Below are 19,323 nucleotides of genomic sequence, written 5' to 3'. Positions count from 1 at the left end.
GCCAAAGCCTTTTTTTCACACCACTGTTTAAGTGCTCTGTCTCAATGAGTCGGGCCACTGGCAAGTGTATGAATTAGATCTAGGCAATCTGGAAACTATAAAAATGACAAAAAATATGAAAACAAAAATCTGTGCAAATGTGCAATAAATTTACTGCAGACATGAAACGAAGTACTTTATTTACAGAACACTGAACACAATAATTGAAAATAGAACATTAAAAAAAACCTCCGTCAGGCACAGGTGGCCTGACGGAGGTCCTCAGCCCTCTAAACACTCAGCAACGTAAATTTCAGCACTCTTGTCTATGCATGCAATCGAACAGAGCAAATAGTTCTTACAAATATGGGAATAGGAAAAAAATTATAAAGCAATTAGGAAGGGAGTATGAGAAATGTTGTGAGCAAAAAAAAAAGAACAACAAAGAATTACAGCACAATTGAGAGAACTCTCTGTCGTCGGAAAATAAACAAAAATAAATATATTTGTCTACGCATACATATACACATGCACTTATACATAGTTCTACACAGAAAGAGACGCGCTCAACTACTAACTGCAAGCCAAAGAACGGTAATATGAAAAAAGTGTGGGTATCTCGAACAAACAAATTAGGTACTCAAGGAAGGAGTCAAATGAGAACTATACACACTTCACACTACTGGCAGCGTTTCAACTTTAGGTGTTTTTGTCGCTGCCTTTGACCTTCTCTTTCCTTGTTCAGGCCCTTAACATAAAACCAATCGGGCTGGAAGCTTTTCGAGGACATCTCAAGTCTTCTGGCAGCGTTCTCATTGATGTAACGTTTAATCCAGGCCCGCCTTCACTTGCTAGTTGTGTGCGTGTGCGTGTGTGTGTGTGTGTGTGTGTGTGTGTGTGTGTGTGTGTGTGTGTGTGTGTGTGCAAGCAATACATTACTTAAACCATTGTAGCAACTTCGTTCAAATGTCGTACACCGAAGTATCCTCGCAGTTTGCTGTAAAGATTGGAACTGCTTTTCCCCAGTTCGAGGAGCCTGCAGGCACTGGACATGGACATTGCAAAAAGTATCCGTCTGAGTCTGGCTGGCACATATTTTCCGATAAGCTTGGGCAGTTTATTTCATATGCGAGCAACGAAGGCTGCTCTTCTGTGACAGACATGGCGAAACTTCAAATCCGTGAAAACTTTGAAGGTTCATTCCCAGATGTTTATGTTGCTGTTACATTTTTTTGTGCTTGTCGGTAATGAATTTCACTTGCGAAGGTCATTCAGCCAGCTGAAATTGATCAAAAACCGCTTTTATCAGTGGTGACTGACAGCTGCCTCGGCGATTTGTCGCTGCTCAGCGTGGGGACAGAGATTCTTAAAAGCGTCAATGGTGAGGATATCATCATCAAACTAGCAAGTGAAACGGAAACGCTTGTAGAAACGTGCAGAACTTTTTATCTATTCCTAAAACACGAATAAAAACAGAAAGCATGCTAATACGTACACATGCCCGATTTCAAGGTTGGATTTCGTCGAAACGCGCGTAAGGTATAGAAAATTTTGTTTATTTATTTAGTCATTTAAGAGGAAAAGAGCCGCATGCAATAGGAATGTGTTTTTTTCTGTTATAAATATATATAGTGCCTGCAAAAATGTAAATCTGTTACCTGTTTAACAGTGAACTATGTTTCATTATTAAAATATTTTTGTGATGTTCGTATCCATCTCATTTCCTGAAAGCGCCACTTTTTCTAACAGATTTAGCTCCCCGCAGGTTCAGAATATTTTATTAATAAACCATTCAAATTAAATTTCCCGCTCAGTCGGCATATACCATATACTGCCTTAGGAGAGCTTAAATTTGGGTTTCTGGATGAAATCACAAAATAGCCAGGCGATTGGTAGCTTATTTACAGTAAGGATGGGCGAACAGTTTCTGAAAAAGGACTACCTGTTTACTTCGGCAGTGCTTACACGCCGCCGACCAAAGCGTGGGCTGCCGAATACGCCGCCGCGACAGAGGAGCTTGGCGGCTTTCATGCACCCTCTCGCCGAGCAGCGCCCCTTGCGGCCTCTGCGCGCAGTCATCGCCGGCGGAGCCACCCTCTCCCGTAGAGAATGCGCGCGCTCCGCACACTAGCCAGTATATTCCAGGAGAGCAGTCCGACACAAAAGGCAATGGCGATGGATTACGCTTGCACATTGTTGCCAGACAACAATTTACATTCTTCCAATGGCTGCTATATAAGACGGGGGTGACTTTTGTGCGGATTCTTTTTGAGGAAACTCGACCTATATACCGATTTATACGGTATGTCTTATATGTCACTGCAACACTCCACGACACTGGTGTTGCGGAAAAATGCTCCTATACGTGCAGATTGGGTGCGGCGGAGCTGCAGTTGCCTGAAAAATTTGCAGAACATTTCTCTGGCTGTTAAGGGGAATGTGCGTGGTGTGTATTGCAGGTACTGCATGCTTCGAAAATGTTGTTTATGGAGAAGTTCAGTGCCGTTGCACTGTGCGATGCAATGAGGGCACGCGACAAAACACGTTTGTTTGTGATTTCCGACTGGGCCTACTTTTTTGAACTGAATGAAACTGGGAAGGGATCGAGCTTTACCCTAGCACACAAAAGTGGGGCTGCTGTTTGATCCAAAAGGAGACGAGAAGGGAAGGATGCACTGCACATGTTGTTGTGCCCAGTGACGGGGTTCACCTGCATGGGGGAAGGGGGGGGGGGGCTGAGAATTTGGTGAAATAGAAAGTCTGCTGGGCTGCCATAGTGGCTGTAGCGGGAGTCTTCACTTGCAGGCGGGAGAGTGCAGCTCAGGTGCCCAAGCACAGAACCCCTGAACCGCACAGGGCACGAAGCCTGGCAGTTCATGCGCGCATAAACGGGAAACCGGTGATGATGGGCATGTGCTTAGATGTGAGAGACACTATCTAACACATCGCTCCGGGGGCCCTTCAAGCTGGCAAAAAAAAATATTGGCCAAAATGTCACACCAGTAGCCCTAAGTAGGAACCACAAAGCAACAGCTATTAGGTGCACTCATGCTAAGTAGCTTTATACATATCCAGCCATATATTTAACGTTTGCTTTGCACTTCTTTTGTTTGATTTTTGATGTGTATAATTACTGCTTCCGTTGTATAATCCTGTGTTTTGTACTTTTGCTACAATGCTGTACTGCAAGTGTTTAGATTTATCGTGTATAATGTTACACATGATTTTAGTTCTGTTATAGTTTGCTGTTTGTATTCTATTTTCTACTGTAACCCCCCTACAACAATGCCCAATGGGCGATTGAGGTACTTGTAATAAACAAATATATTGCTATGCGGAGGCAGGACATGAACCATGGTTGGTGATGGACGATCCATTCACAGTTATTACAAGCGGCCATGACAGAGCCTGCACCGGTTGCGTGCCAGCTGCTCCCTTGTCGTCGGCAGGGAGCCATGGGGCCTTGTGCACATATGTCCCGTGACATCGTGCATTGTTAATTCCTATGGACACTTTTCTTTTTCCCCTGTAACGTAGCCATAGACAGCTCCACTGTAATAAGGAAACCCTATGACGGTGCTGAAAGGTGGCAGGGGACAACATGGGCACTTGCTACTGAAAGCAGGGTTCGCATTGCGCGGGGGCAAAGGGCTTACCCTGTGTGTGTGGAAAATTACGGCCCGCAGGAAACAACCACAGCCTTCGTAAATTAATCCACGTGCCTTCGTAGCGTCTCAGAGCCATTTGAAACGCTAGTCTGTTTTTCTTTTTTAAGGACGAATGAAAGGAATGGGTCAGAGCCCTTTCTTGCTAGCTTTTGGGTCACCAGCTGTTTTCCTCACGCTTATTGCGGTCTGCTGTGGTGTTACTGTGACTAAGCCAGTATAAAAGGGCTCAATCAAATCCGTCTTGTTTCAGTCTCTGAAAAGAAAAAACAAAAAATCATGCACCCCTCCTCCTAATGGTGAGGGAAGCTTTGTCGTGAAGCTTCCTTGGTTGTTAGCTGCATTTTGTCTTTGACTCGGAAACGGGTTTTTGACTAGTTGAGCTTTGGCTTTGATCCTTCACCATTTGATTTTACGTGAACAAAGCTTCATGTTCAACCGGTGTTGTCAGACAAGCTAGGTGGGGGGGGGACTCTCTCTTTCTTGAGGCGCGTAATGGGCCTTCGTGAAAACCCGTGGCCGCTTTCGTCCCAGCATCATCTTTAATCATTTGCCGACGTCGGGTGTGATGACACACAGAAAATTTCGGGATGCTAGATATAGCAGATTTCTGCAATTTGTACTCCAGTGCAAAACCACTGCGTAAAGTGTTAGCTGTCTTTCCTGCAGTGTGTTTTGGGCGTAACGATTGGGATTTCGTACTTTGGCTTTGGTCTTTGAAGACATTGGCTTTCGACCAGAGAAAGCTTTGCGTTTCAACCATCTTTCACAGCACCCAGAATCATTGTCGTCGTCATAGAAAGTTGGCATTAGTGCAATGCGTTTTGTGGTGTGCATGGACACCGTCGTGACAGTGAGGCGAAGGAAGCTACGCTTTAGGCACACTTCAAGCAAACTGACTTTGTTATGACAAGTGCTTTTTAGTGTGGCTAACATACGCATAGTTCGACTTGATTTAAATACCACTACTGTCTTGGCAGGCACTCTTTGGGCAGTTTCCACCAAATGCGTAGAATGTGTTTGTGACGTTTGAAGTCTCGCAAGTGCTGGGTCTCGTTGAAGAAACGCTTCGCCATAGCACTTTGCACCACTGACTCGAATAGGCCCTGAGCTGCTGCCGTTTTGTGAAATGAAGCGCAGCTGGAAAAGGGTAATTTTATTAACAAAAGCCTTAAGCGCCGCATTTTGGGGGGAAAGCAACATTTTTGTGGCATTAATTTTGTTGTCTGGCGCAGAAAGCAGCTGCAACTGTGTGGATTGAATAAGCAAATTTGAGTGTGTGGTATTTGAACGTGGGTCTCCGGGGCAGGATGCAGGACCTCCGCACCCCATCACCACATTGCAATCAGTGGAACGAGGGGTGGCCTAGTGCATGTACAACAGGTGCCCACCAGCCAGGGAGAGCTCTGACTCCGAGGAAGGTGGGGTGTGAAGTGTCGCCAGTCGGCCTGTCAAAGTAATTCTTACACTAGAATGGGATGAAAGAGTGCAAACACAGTGTAGCAGTGAAGAAGTCTTTGATAAGTATCACCAGGGAACGGCATAGGGCTTTCGCATGCAAAGTACGCAAGCAGGCTTCAGTGCGCCTAGTAACTGTTTTCGGTGCACGTTCCGGTCTCGTTTTCATTCGTACCGCTGGAAGGATGCCGTCACCCCCAAGGGGTTCGTACTATCGCCTCCCCTGTTGCAGCCTACACGGTGGTGCACATGGACGAGCTGATTGACGAGCTCTTGCGGGAGGAACGGGTGGCCGACATCATTCTGCCCCGGATACAGGTGAGGGCGGCTTCTGATTTTAAACGCCACTTAAACCTTTCACTGCCACTCCCGAGACAACCTGTGTAAGAAAAATTTTGGAGGGCATCTCTTGTCGTCTATTAAAAAATAACGAACCTGTAGAACATGCCAGGTAAATCTTAGACAACAAATGAAGCACATGTTTGTTCATTTGCATTGCTTGGTCTTATTTCAGTTGCGCAGTCATGTTGTTGGCCGTCGTGAGTCAGGTGCGACCAAAACAGCGAAGGGAGTCTCGCTACTTGTGTGTTAGCTGCCAGCTGCCTCTTTGTGTGGTGCATTGTTTGGAAGAATATCTAACTCAAATGTTTTCCAAACACCTGGACATCCTTAGCAGGTTATTTATTTTGGTAATTAGGTGTTGCTCCGTGGTCATTCAGTAAAACATGTTATTGGATATGCATAAGATAACCCTAATGAAGTGTCCACATGTCCTGCAAACCATTGTAGTGCATTGCTAGTGCAAAACCCGTGGAAAAAACGCGCAAAAAAAGCCCAGCACGTATTTGGAACTAGCCATAAGGAAAACTTAAGGCAGTGGAAAGACCTAAAAGCGATAATTCCAGCCTGTCGGTTTTGTCTCATTTGATTCAGCTGCCTGGCCAGAGCAAAGGAATACTTGGGCGTGAAGTATGTATGAGCAGAACTAGAGCCACTAAAGGAGTTGCGCTTAAGAGTAACGACACTGACGCACGGCGGCAGCCATTTTGGGGCCTGACGCCGGGGTGGCCAGCTTTATGCGCCGTATTCCGGCTGACATTGGCGGGCTGTATTGGTCCGGGCGCCGCTTGTCAACCATGACAGCTGTGTTTACTTTTCGAGGATTTAGAGACAGCGCGCCGGTGCGAGAGGATCAGGCTCGGTTACGCCAGCGTAGCTTATTTAGTGGCTGAAGGTTACGCCGAGCCACTAATTAAGCTGCGCTTTTTAAGTGGCTGTAGGTTACGCTGAGCCACTGTCGTTCTTTCCCAGCGGGAAGCGATGCAGGCGTTTCCCTTCTTCCCGCTGGTTTAAACAGTTTAGTACAGAGCAGCACGGCATCACTACTCTGTCTGGGGGCTTGAAAACTCACCCTCAACGTGTCATACAGCCACATTGCGCTCCGAAAATCATGAATTATCGAAGAGCGTGGGCGCGGCAACACAGAGGCACCAAAATGTCAGCGCCCTTGTGTCTTCTCGGGGTAAACAAACGTCACGTGACGGAGTTCGACCAATGGCCGCTGCGGGCAGCATAGAACAATGACAGAAAAGAGTGCCGATACTGTGAAACCTCATCTAGTGGCTCTAAGCAGAGCCATTCCAAACTACTATAACTAAGGGCACGTCGAATATGTCCAATTATTCATTGCAAAGGAAACATTGGGCCCATTTCTGGCAAGGTGTATGTGCATTACTGGAAGTGCCAGACTTCCATTAACAATACACATTGGAGTTGTTTTTACGATGGTAATAAGAAAAATGCATTCAAAACGGTGTCAAAGGCATGCTTTTGCAGGAACGTCAAGGTCATTGTTCAGAGTAAAAAAAAAGCTGTTTCTTGTCGAGGCAAAGAAAGCATGACGCCGCATTAGTAAGCACATGCCCATATGCAAAGGAATGCGAAGCTTTAAGGTGCAAAAACCCTCCTTGGTGTTCGGAGAGCACCACCAATCGGTTCTTGTGCTTTCAGTTTCAATTTCTATCTCGGCTCATATCAAAAATGAGTGATTGTAGCGTATAACTTGCCAAAGATACACCAGGGCTGTGAGGCATGCCTTAGCGGAGGGCTCCGGATTAATATTGGCCTCCTGGGTATCTCCTGCGCCGAAATCCCAGCACACGGGCGGTCTCGCTTTTTGCCTCTGTCAGAGTACTTCAATGCTTCTCCGGTCATGAAACTCCCGGCCAAGTTTCGTACGGGGTCAGAGGCTACCGTGAGTGGTGCTACTGCAGATCGGAGGGCATCGGGCGGCCGCCGCTGCTTTGTAGCCAGGCCGGTAGGCAGGAACGCAGTAGCAGCATGCCCGTTCGCACCAAATTTTTTCGCCACTCACAAAATGATAAGTCCATTTGCGCGGCCCACGACACGTAAAGCGAAAGCGCACTGCTGATAAGGCGGCGAGCGTCTGTTTTATCTTACCCCGTGGTCCGTTCCCTGCCAAACGCGCTCTGACCACGCCCCCGGCTGCCCTCCTATCAACACCAGTGTCGAGGCGCGGCAGCGAACTAAGCTCTCCCATAGCGTGACGGCGAAGTTTCATGACCAGAAAGGCATTGAAGGACTCTGCCTCCATCTGGACAGCATCCACTACAACGCCTTAGTCACTGAGCCACCGTGACGGGCGTATCGAACATAATGCATTGGGCGGGTTACTGGTTGAGTGCCTCTGAGCTGGTGGTGTGACTTTGTCCGTATCCTTGTGGGCTTGCAGAAGCGGCAAGTGCTGGAAGAGAATGGGGAGCTGGAGCCGCGAGTGAGCGCTCTTGAGGACGACCTGGACGACGTCGAGTCGGCCGAGGAGGACGTCGAGGAGCCGGCACCCCCCAAGGCAGGGCTCTCTCTCCCTCCCTCTGCATGCCACAGAGTTTCACACTAATGTACAGTAGAGGGAAGTTGTTTGGCACTAGTGTAAATGAAGCGAGCTGTGTTTCAGTGAGAAGTGTTTTCTTTTCAATGCAAATGCCTTTAGCTGTACACTGATGTCACCTGTAGTCCACCCAAAACACAGTGCAGGAAAGCCAACTTTCTCTGACGGTGATGATGATTGTGGGTGCAGCGAGGAAAACTAAATTAAAACACTTCCCTTGGAAAGAATCAAACCTGGGTCCCTCGCACTATAAGGCCAATGTCTATCTGATTGCACCATTCCGACAGGGCCAGTTTGGATTTGGAGAGCCAGCATTTATTTTCTTGCGCAGTAATGACTGAGGGGTGCATAATTTTTCTGTCTAATCCATGCACATTTCATCTAATGACGACAATGGTTTGCCCCATGGAATGCCCATGGAATGCCATATCAGTAAAGCGCCAGAGAGCATAGTTGTAGTGCAATGAACCGTCCCGATAAGAAATGTTCGATGTGTGTTGTAAGGTGGTGTGATATGGGTCGGCTTGCTTCTGGGCTGGTTCGTGTGGTGCTGACTTGATTTTGGAAAGCGTCACCCTCCCCAATCATTGTTGTTTTGACAGAGGGGTAGTTGAGCTTTACTTCACATGGCACCTGTGAACAAGCTTGAAAGTTGTTTGTGGCTGCAAGAACCGTAATTTTTCTTAAAAAAACAGCTAAGGATTTTTTTTAGTGGTGTAAAAGTATAACTAATAAAATGGGTTTTTGTGTGAGTAATGTGTAAGGCCCGTGTGCATACTGAGCAAGAAAATAAATGCTGCCGTGTTGTTGCATTTGCCGTCGAGGGTCCACAAGAAGCCACGTTGCGAGCCATGCTATTAGTAGCTGGAAGTTCTGTGCTGCCCACCAGACCATCGCAATGGCAGGGCAGGAACATGATCGTCTGTGGCAACCATAAATTTTTTAAATTTTATCATCAGGCTAGGGTGGAATACCGTATTTACTCGCATAATCCTCGCACTTTTTTTTCGGAAAAGTCAATGCGAAGTTAGGGGTGCGAGAATTATGCGGGGGATAAATGCAGTGCACAGTGTTGCCAATTTGCCTTCTGCCAATCCCGCTAAATGTAGCGGTCGGTTTTTGTATATGTAAGCTCAGTGTTGCCAACAGCAGATATTTCTTTTTATTTTATAATTTACAACGTAAACAGTATCCCGTCGATCAGCGATCATGAAATTGCCGCCTTTGCTTTCTGGCGCGCGCCCTATCTCGTCGTCGTCATGTGCGTGCCCTACTTGTGAAGCTCGACGGTAACGCACGTTGAAGTCGGTGACGCCGAAGTGCCTGCCTGCGGCGCGGTTGCCGTGTTCGATCGCGTACTCTATCGCTTTCAATTTGAAAGCGGCAGTGTAGCTGGCGCTCTTCCCCATGGCGACTAGTCTAGTTGCGCGCACGCGAAACCGGCTCAAGTACAGTGCGAGTAGCGTGTTAGGGCGCCTGGATGGCCTTGGGTACACAGCGCTCTCCGCCGAACGGAGAGGCGGCGGGGGAGGGCGCGCGTTGGAGAGTGCGTGCACCATGCGGGTTTCGCGAGCGGGCAGCTTTCGCCGCTGCAAAGTTGGGGGTGCGAGGATTATGCGAGGAACCAAAAAATCCAAGTTTTGGTGGCTCACATTAGGGGTGCGAGGATTACGCGAGTGCGAGGATTACGCGAGTAAATACGGTAAAAGTAGCCACGTAGGTGAGGCAACATGTTGCTCACAACAGTTGCTCTTCTTATAACAAAAATTGCTGAAGGAAAATACCAGACTATAGTTTTAGACTATGGTAGAAGTGTGCGAATAGGAATTTTTGCTTTCAGAGGGAATAACTTTTGTTGAATACTTGCGGATTGAAGTGAATATTTTGTGATTTTAAGTAAGAAATGCAGCACCACGTACAATTTGTCGGGCATGCTTCAGTAGGAAAAGATGAGGGTAATTTTAAATGGCTTGCAAAATTTCCTCGCGGTATAAAACAATGCAAAGAAAATTTCCTGCTGCCGTCTGTTTTATCAATGACATATTTTGTATGTTAACTTTCACGTTATGTGGTGACCTCAACCGCAAATTCTTCAGAGGAGTAGCGTCAGTAGGGTGCAACTATATAGTCTGACAAGCTGCATGACCAACGCGACTCCCTTACGAAAAAGAAACATCAATGGCAGTTCTGTAAGCATTCATCTTGGCTCTAAAAAAGAAAACTGTGTATGGGGCAACGCAAGGTCATGAAGAACAAGCTTGATTTATAAACTCTCGCGCATGAGCTCGTGCTAGCCCTCTGCCCATGTATCTTTTTCCCTGTACTATGATATTTAAATTTCAAAACACACTTATGTTGTATGCACAAAAATCCTCAATGGGCCAGGAAGACAAAATACAGCTCTATTCAGTTTGGAAGAGCTTGACTGTGGTAGCTTACTCAGCTCCATTCTAGCCATAAAAGACGTGTCGCAATGAAAGAGAAAACGTAAGAAATACTGAATAACTACCAAATTTCACACCATATTGACGTAAAATATGGGCAGGAGTCGCGTGTTGTGGGCGGTCACTGGAAACACGTATTAGTGTGTTGATTGAATGTTAGCAATCAAGTGATGCAATCATACGAAACTAGAGGCCCCGCTACAATCACCCAGTCATGTTTCGTAGCGGTGGCTTAGGTTGGCAGCTGACAACCGCACAGACGATTCTGTGACGTCATAGAAAAATGGCCGGAAAGTGTCCGGCGAGTCGTCGCCGCTTCACACGTTTTTGTTAATATCTCCATTACTTGTCTGAAGTTTGCGATAAAATTCGTGTTATTGTTATCAGGACAAAACAGCCTTTCTAGTGAACTGAAACGGTATTCTTCAGGAAGGCGAGGGGTATTTCATAAGCCAGGGTCGTCAGTTGGTCGGTCAGAATAACTCTTCGGTGCACGGTGTCAACGCCTTTTTGTCAAGGAAGCTTCGTCGTGGTGTCTAGGAGTTCAGTGCTAGTCAAGATGGCCGTCATTTTGATGGATTAGGTAAAATAAAAAAAAAAGGAACATTGCGAGTAAAAAAATATTTTGGGGTCATTTGATTAGACAAACAGAGACTATGTTACTACATAGCTGTGCTTTCTGATCTTAAAGGGGTCCTGAAATACCTTCCGCCGATGCATGGATCTACATGTAACCAAATAAGACAATGTATTAGCAATCTCCTCCCGCAGGAATTTTGTTAAAGCGATGAGTATTAGCTGAGAAATCGTAAATCAAAAACCGCGCATTATCGTCGCGCCGCGTTTCCTCCTCTTTTCAACTGTTGACGGCGCGCGAGCACTGCCTCCCATGATGCTGCGCTAGTCAGCGGTGACGTACTTCCGCATTACACTCCTCCGACTGCCGTCTGCTACGGGCACGTTTTGTTGACACCATGAATTCCGCACTCCGCTCAAGGATGGATAAGCGAACGAAAAATCTGGCCGCATGTGTGCGGTGGCCTGGCCTTGCCCTTTCGCGGTGTGCGTTGCTGCAATGCAGCACGTGACTTTTAATCGGCGGCGAACTCGCAGCCGCTGGGGAGGATCTTGCGCTCGGTCCCTTTCATGCACCGCGCACTGTTTATCCAAAAAGCGCCGTATCAGATGTGGCCCCGCTGGTGCCGGGTCTTATTTTGCGGTGGTGGTAATTCCTGCCGGCGCCATGTGAAAAAGACATTTTAAGCCGATACAGAACCCGTGCACAAAACGCTTCAATCATGTGACCAGTTCAGCTTGTGGCGACGCGTGGTGGAGAGCGGCAACGTTGGCTAAACATGCTCCGGCGCGGCTCTGAGCTTTCTAGCGCTGGAGCGAGCGCCTTTCTTTGACGATCTCAAACATCGGTTGCCTTGGCAACAAGGCACAAACCGCCCCAGAGGTCAGTTACGGTTGCGTGATCCCGGTTCAGCTTGGGGCCCCACCTCGCGGCATATGGGCACTGCAGGCATACTACTCACTCTCATTTGGAAGTGCGAGATGCGTTTGGCATTACAGGAGGCGATGGTGTGTGTGTTGTGGATGCCTTTGTTTCGCGATGAAATGCGACGTTGTGCTTCTGCGGGTGGATAGTGCTTCCCATGGCCTGGATTATCTTTCTCGAGCGACGTACGACTCAACCTCGCATGGGGTATGTGCAGTGTGCGTGGCTAAAAGCCATCTCGGCTTGCGCGCCAGAGTTAAGTGACTTGCTGTTCGTCCCCGCAAACCGCGCGCGAGGTGAGTGCCGAATTTACGAGGGGCAGGAGGAGGCAGCCCATCGTCTGTCAATCGCGGTTCAGACTTGCAACGCATGTTGTGACGTTGTGTTCGTTCGAAACGCATCTCTGGATTGTTTTGAAGTGGAAAAAAATGTATCCGTCAAACCTGGGCATTCGGCTTAGGGCGTTCTCTGCGATTGCACGAAAGAAGTGCCACGGGGCTTCAACGCTTTCTTTATTATGGGACGTACTCACGTAAGATAAAATCCACGTCGTGTTATGGCCGTGTTGCATTCAATACAAACGGTTAAGCGTTTGTTTACACTTGTTTCGTTTGTCGTAAAATGTCCAAGCACTCCGGCACTACGCTGGCAGATCAGCCGGCGAGTCGACGCTGAGCAGACGACTCATCTCTTTGCCGGAAGTGCGTGAAAAAGCCGCCCAATAGCAGGATGTCTAGCTCATGACGAACATCTGGGAATCGATGATGTAGACATGTGAAGATGGCGGCGTCCAAAAACACGAAGGAAAGGGTGAGAAAAAAGCGACAAACTTTGCAACAAAAGTGTGAGCTTTCCGCTGCGCGTAAAGGAGTAATACTTGGCCCAGATGACCTTGACGACCCAATCTAACGATTGCGCTACTTCATTTAGTGTGCTCAAAATGCCTTTCAGGGCCCCTTTAAGAGTGTTGAGGTCGACAGCTTGAGCAGGAGAAAGTTGTCAGGATGCAAAAAGGGAAGCACCAGGGTAGAATTGGCCCTGTGCCAAAAAAATAAAAGGCACTCCCCAAAAGCACCTTCCTCGTTGTTTATCTGCGTGTCACCGGTGCACTGTGGGAAAGCCAGCTGCCGTTATTGGGAATAGCTGGTGCGTGTTAGTGGCTGTTGAGTGCAAGAACTCGAAGGGTGATACGTTTGGTACCCCGCTAGCTCTAACCCGTTTGATGGGACTGACAACTGTTTTTTGTGGAGTGAAAACTCTCTATCCAAAAGGAAAGGGAATCAACTGAAGCACCTTGAACCGAAACGGTTTTCCTGATAGGGCCCTGAAACGTTTGAAAGAAGAATTTTTTCGTCTACCAGCCCTACGCATGCTGCCGAAATGAATGCTGGCAACCATGACAGTGGGTCATGCAGCAACACACTTATAGCTGCACACGAGACGAAAAGAGATGTTTTAAGGGGGGACTCACCTGTTAAGTCCTATGAAACTTGCTACTTCGTGACTGATGGACTTTAAAACCATCATGCACCAATACGAAAAGCTTTGCAAATACATATCGATGTTCACAACGGCCTAGTTTGCTTATTTTGGGTATACCGTATTTTCGCGCGTATAACCCGCCCCTGCATATAATCCTCAATCCCACTTTCAGCCCGCTGGAAAACGAAAAAAGAATTCCTCGCGTATTGCCCGCACATTTTATACAGGAAAGGCTGCCCCAAGGCCACTGCTCAAGCAACACATCACATACTATGTTGACAAAAAAAGCGTATATTTAGCAAGTAGAATACACTGATAGCAAGGCGAAAGTCACAATTCACTGAGTGCCACCGCTCTCGCTAGAGGTATAACTTGAGCTGCGGTCCTCACTGTTGTACACAAGGTCATCTTCACGGCACAACATGCATTGTCGTGCTGCACTGACGGAAAAACCCTGCGTATTATTCGCACCCCTACTTTGCCACTGAAGTTTCGGCATTTTTTGGTGCGGGTTATACGCACGAAAATATGGTATGTCATTTCTGTATTGAAATAAAGAAATAAAACTTTTGCTTGCTTGACAGCTAGCACCATCCAGTGAAAAAACTAAGTAAATTGAAATGCATTTCTTGTTTATTTCTTGTCTCAGTACAGAAGGGATATATATATAAAGGAAGGCAAAAGAACTAGACCGTTGGAACTTTTTTTTTGTGTCTGCAAAACTTTTTGTACCGATACATGATGGTTTTTAAGGCCGTGGGTCATGAGTCCCATAGGATTGTGATCAGTGAGTGTGAAGGTGAGTCCCCTCTAAAAACTTGTCCCCAGCTAAAGCAGTCATAAAATTCAGTCTTTCCTACTCCTTTGTGCGATTTTTGAATCGTGCATTGAAACTGACGAAGCTGTTTGTATATGGACGCTAGTGTCGCGTTTGGACACTACGTGGCACCACCTTTCAGATTTCAGATGGTTTAGTGCCAAATTGAAATTATAGCTGCCAGTTTATTTGGCAATTTCTTGTTGATATCTCACTGTATAAAACGCTGGCTTTCAGATGAGCTGGAGGAAACACACTCCACAAAAAGTGGTTGACTGTTCCTTCATAGAACTTGCACAGCATGTGTGTTAGTGAAGTGCTTCTTGCTTCCGACGAGGCGTAAATTTATGCATCCGAGTTTATTGAAATAAATGTTCATGGGAATTTCTGAACTTCAAAATAAATTTTCAAGTACGGTCAAGTCCACTTATAACAATATCCAATTGCCGGGGAAGTCCTTCCTTTGCTTCCTTGTAAGTGGCGCAGTCGCCTCGTTTTCTGAGGGGTAGACTGGACGCAAGGCGCATCGCATCGCGGTTTCCACACAGAGCTGGCGGCAGCTCGCATTCTCAGTGCATGCTGTAACCGGATTCAGTCGTTATATCCGATATCGCGGCACTGGAGCAGTGTAATAACCGGTTTATTTTACCATAGAACGCATACAAAAGTTGAAGGTGCCATAGTTGTTGATTGTTATATCCGATGTATTGTTATAAATGGTACCGTTATAAGTAGGCTTGACTGTAGTGCTTTCTTGCTCAAACACGGGTCGGATACTGTGTTATTTGCGTGAGTATTTGAAAGTTTCGAATAATCAAGAAATACTATTGTAACAGCCACACCTTTCTGTCAGTCATGCGTTTAAATTACGTTCTCCTTCCATTTTTTTTTTATTTTTGGGACTGTCGTGTAGGCATAAGTAGGAGTCGGTTACAACATTTTGCATCAAGAAACCAAACAAAACAATGGCAACATCTCCACTCCGTGGATGATGGCAAGGGTGTGGAGTACGGGGACTCGAAATGACATCCAAGTTGCGCCCCGAGTGACATCCGATTTGCGCCCCGACAGTCATTCAATTTGAGCCGTGAGTCGCCCGTTGATTATTTCCTAAATAAAACTGCACCTCACGGCTCAAATCGAATTTCGCTTGATGGTGGTGTGCGCACGGATGGACGCGGACGGACATTGGGAGGTCCTATAAGGTACTCCTCACCGTTGCAGGTGAGGGAGTAAGCCGTTTGACTCTCGGGTACTAACTCACGGTCGTAGCCCAGTGGGTAAGACGACTGAAACTAACTCTGTCTGGTCTACCAGACACAGGCTCGAATCCTGCCGGCACCTGTGTGATTTTTTGCGATAGTAAATGCTATGTGGACGGGCGCGGACAGACATTGTGCGGCCCTAAGGTACTCCGCACCTAAAATCTCATTAGCACTTGTGTAAGGGTAAATGGGTGCAGTGCATGCTGAGAATCTAACCTTCGTTGACCTAAGTCTATCTGTGGTTGTCGGCTTTTGTGCTTTATGTTGCTAAGCTTGGAGGAATTCGGCTCTTGTTATTGTGTTTCAGAAATGTGGGTTTTGCTCCTGTAGCCAATGAAGTATTATTCAGCTGTATTAGGCACAAGAGGCGCTGCCAGACAATGTGACACACGGCCACAAAAACAAGAACAAACTGTCAACTGCTTGAAGAAAGACTGACAAAAAAGTTCACAAAATTGACAAAAAAGTTCACAAAATCTGTTGGTGTGCTTGCAAGTGTTTGAGGAAGTAATCAGCTTCGCTTTTTGTTTGTGTACAGCCTGTTGTTAAAGCGAAAGGAATTTTGTAGCGGCCCAATGGCTGGCTGTGGGGCAATTGTTGGTGCTCATGAGGGGTTACGACTGAGCTTTATTTCTGCAGGAGGCAGCTGTGGCCCTAAAGAAAGTTGTGAGAGATGGATAGCTTTGACGGAAGGGGGGGGGGTGCTATGCGGGCAGTCTGATATGGGCTGATTTTCTGATTGGAGGTAACAGTGGGATAAGAGGACTGTGATCTGATGCTTTCCAGTGATGTTTAGTGGGTCACCGTGCCCTTGTGGATGTGGGATTACTTAGCTACATTGAACGATGGTTGTCTGAATTGCTCATACGCATGAAAAAGAAGGCAGTGTAATTCTGTATAAACACATTAGCTGAAACACCATAAATTCGGTCCATTGTGTGCGAAGTGGTTAGGCCGCCAAATTTTTTGAAATATTGTATTCGTGTCGCATCGAAATTTGCACCAGTTGTGAGTGCATCACTAATGTTGTACTGTATTTCCTGAGCTGTTCTTTTTTATGAGCGTATTGTGACAACGTGCCTCACATTTGGGTCTGCTTGTTAAAGGAGCCATGAAGAGAAAACACAAGCTTGGTTCATTCGAAAGATTGCCTCGTTAGAACCATAACGACACCACTTATAACGCAAACTTCGCTCAAATAAGCTACATAATTAGGAAAAAAGGAAATGACCATGCGACCAACCAGCTCATTTTCCGCAACAGAACCGATGATGTCATTCGAGAATGCTCTGCGATTGGCGGAGGCCGGCAAAAGCAAACGCACGTTAGGCAGGGCTTACAGTTTGCATAGTGAGCTAAATGCCCGTGAAACATACTGCACATTCTTTTTATAACAAAGAACGGTGGAGTAAACGGTTGAAGTTCCGAATGAACACGCAAGCGTGTATGCCAATGCGTACGAAACTACCGCCAGCCGAACTCGACATCTCGCCGTCGCCACCGTCGCGCAGACGAATTTTCGGGTTCAAGGCTCTTCGGGGCCAACGAACCGTCCCAGCACGCACAGCCGCGACCTTGCTTGGTATCGTAATCCCTTCACAGGAGGTTGGCCGTCATATCGCCAACCAGCAAAGGTAAAAATAGAAACAAGTGGAGTAAGGAACACAGAGCAGCAACGAGATAGTGCCACTCGTCGCACAGGTTTCGGTATGGAGGTCGTGTTGGCTTGCTGCTGTCGTTATGAGCTCGTTTTACAGTTTACAACCACTGAAAACTTCAGTTTGTTCGAGTACTTTACAATGAAATTTCGTTGCTGTGTTTTGAAATGCCCATGTAGTACGGGAAAATCGTCGAGGGAGTGCGACATCCCCGCCGGTGAGATCTCCTTTCATGTGCTGCCCAACGACGAACCTCGGCTAAGCAAGTGGCTACGTTTTGTGAACTTTGCAAACGGAGAGAAAGAGAGCTAAAGGAAGTACGAGTGTGCTCGCTTCATTTCCGAGGAAGTGATTACGGCAGGGACCCGGACATGCTGGCGCTCGTCGCCGACTTCGTCAAATCGCCGCCGAAGCGCTCTGACCTTGGGGAAAAAAATTGCCATACACATCGCGCATTGACGCTCGAATCTTTCTGGTCGGAGCAGAGAGCTCGAGCGAACGGCTTTCCATACACGACACCGGCCAACTGGCGTAAGCGATACTGCTACTGAAATTGAAAATATGGCACATACGTACCAGTCGTCGCGACGGGGCTGACGAGGCAGCGGTGCCGACGGCTGGGCGTTCGTCTGTTGTGGCTATCGCGGAATGGTCGCTTTCCCGTCCACCGCGTATCCCACAACTCTTGCCGCTCGTGCACTTAGAAGCATTGAGCGTTCAAGTGGTGTGAGGTTGTTAAATGCAAGCCCGAGCTCCTCGGCGAGAGTTTTGTTCTTCGGATCAGGCGATTCCATGACTAGGGCTGCGGGTGCACTAGGTTTTACTAGTATTTTTAAAATGGCCGCCGTCTCGGTCGACTCCCGCGTGTGGGTGCGATATGGAGTCGACATACTAAGTATCTGTTTCATGGACCGGCTCATATGACGCCATTGTTCACGTGATGAAATGTGCAATTTTAGCGGGAGATTTAAAATTTTGGCTTAAATTGCCTTATTTCTCAGTGAATAAAGCATCATTTGCTTCCGGGAAAGCGCTTGGGGTACTATGAAACACCTAATCTTTCGAATAAAACAAACTTTTGTTTTCTCTTCATAGCTCCTTTAAGCTGATTCGGAACGAGCAACCCAAACTGGTGAGTGAGTTTTGGACAGAATTTTAATGAAACACACTTTTATGATTACAGGCACCTGTGGATGCAAAGAAGGACCGTCACCGGTCATCACAGTCACAGCACGCGTTGGCTCCCAGCAGCAAAAGCAGTCGCTCAACGCACACCCGGGAACTGCACCGCGACAAGGCTCCGCCAAAGGACCACCGCGACTTCCGAGAGGGCAGGGACTTTAGGGAAGCTAGGGACTTTCGTGACACACGGGACTTACGGGAGCAGCGGGACTTCCGTGAGCAGCGTGACTTTCGGGAACAGAGGGACTTTCGCGAACAGCGTGACTTTCGGGAACAGAGGGACTTCAGGGAGCAGCGGGACTTCAGGGACTCTAGGGACTTTAGGGGTGGGGAAGGCAGGGACTTCAGAGAAGCAAGGGACAAGGACTATAGGGACTATCGGGAGAAGGAGTACCGGGACCATAGGGACAAGGATTATAGGGAAAAGGATTTCCGTGACAAGGATTACCGGGAGAAGGATAAGGACTATCGGGAGAAGGATAAGGACTACCGAGATAAGGACAAGGACTACAGGGAAAAGGACAAAGACTATAGGGAGAAAGAGAGTCGAGACCACCACAGTCGCCGGCACCGAGACCAAGGGGAGAAGAGGAAGTCGAACAAGTGACTTGTTTTCTGTTGACAGTAAAGTTCTGGAAATGTGTGTGCATGCCAAAAAGCTTTGTTTGTTTTGTTTCGTTAGTATAAATTTCAGGGAGGGCTTTTATGCTTGTGCTCACTTTAGAAGACAGTGTGTCAAACGAAAATAATTTGGTTTTGTCGAACCGAAACTGAACCGGAACAAAATGAATTCGCCTGAACCCGAACCATAACTGAAGCGGATCGCGAAGCAGTTCGGCAGCTTGAACCAGTTTGCGAACCGGTTATCAATTGAGTGAGAAAAAAAGATTTAGTAGTTGAAAGCGACAATCAAATCAAGTTACAAACAAAAATTTTAAATGCTGCTGTCTCCCAATAACAGCAG

The 19,323-nt window shown here is 47.1% G+C and overlaps 1 protein-coding gene across 1 annotated transcript in view; it reads left to right on the top strand.

The window, feature by feature from the left end:
* Prp38 (pre-mRNA processing factor 38) overlaps positions 1 to 19,017 on the top strand; it is a 28,777-nt gene extending 9,760 nt beyond the window's left edge. The window contains exons 4-6 of the mRNA XM_077693253.1: positions 5,335 to 5,420; positions 7,855 to 7,971; positions 18,361 to 19,017. Coding sequence (XP_077549379.1) covers positions 5,335 to 5,420; positions 7,855 to 7,971; positions 18,361 to 18,966 — 809 coding nt within the window. The 3' untranslated portion in view covers positions 18,967 to 19,017. The remainder of the gene's footprint in view (positions 1 to 5,334; positions 5,421 to 7,854; positions 7,972 to 18,360) is intronic.
* The last annotated feature ends 306 nt before the right edge of the window (positions 19,018 to 19,323 follow it).

Source organism: Haemaphysalis longicornis, unplaced genomic scaffold (genome assembly GCF_048455015.1).
Source record: "Haemaphysalis longicornis isolate Haplotype H1 unplaced genomic scaffold, Haemaphysalis longicornis Haplotype H1 scaffold_12, whole genome shotgun sequence".
NCBI lineage: Eukaryota > Metazoa > Arthropoda > Arachnida > Ixodida > Ixodidae > Haemaphysalis > Haemaphysalis longicornis.
The sequence above is the reverse complement of the archived record's forward strand: the minus strand, read 5'-3'. Positions and strand labels throughout refer to the sequence as shown.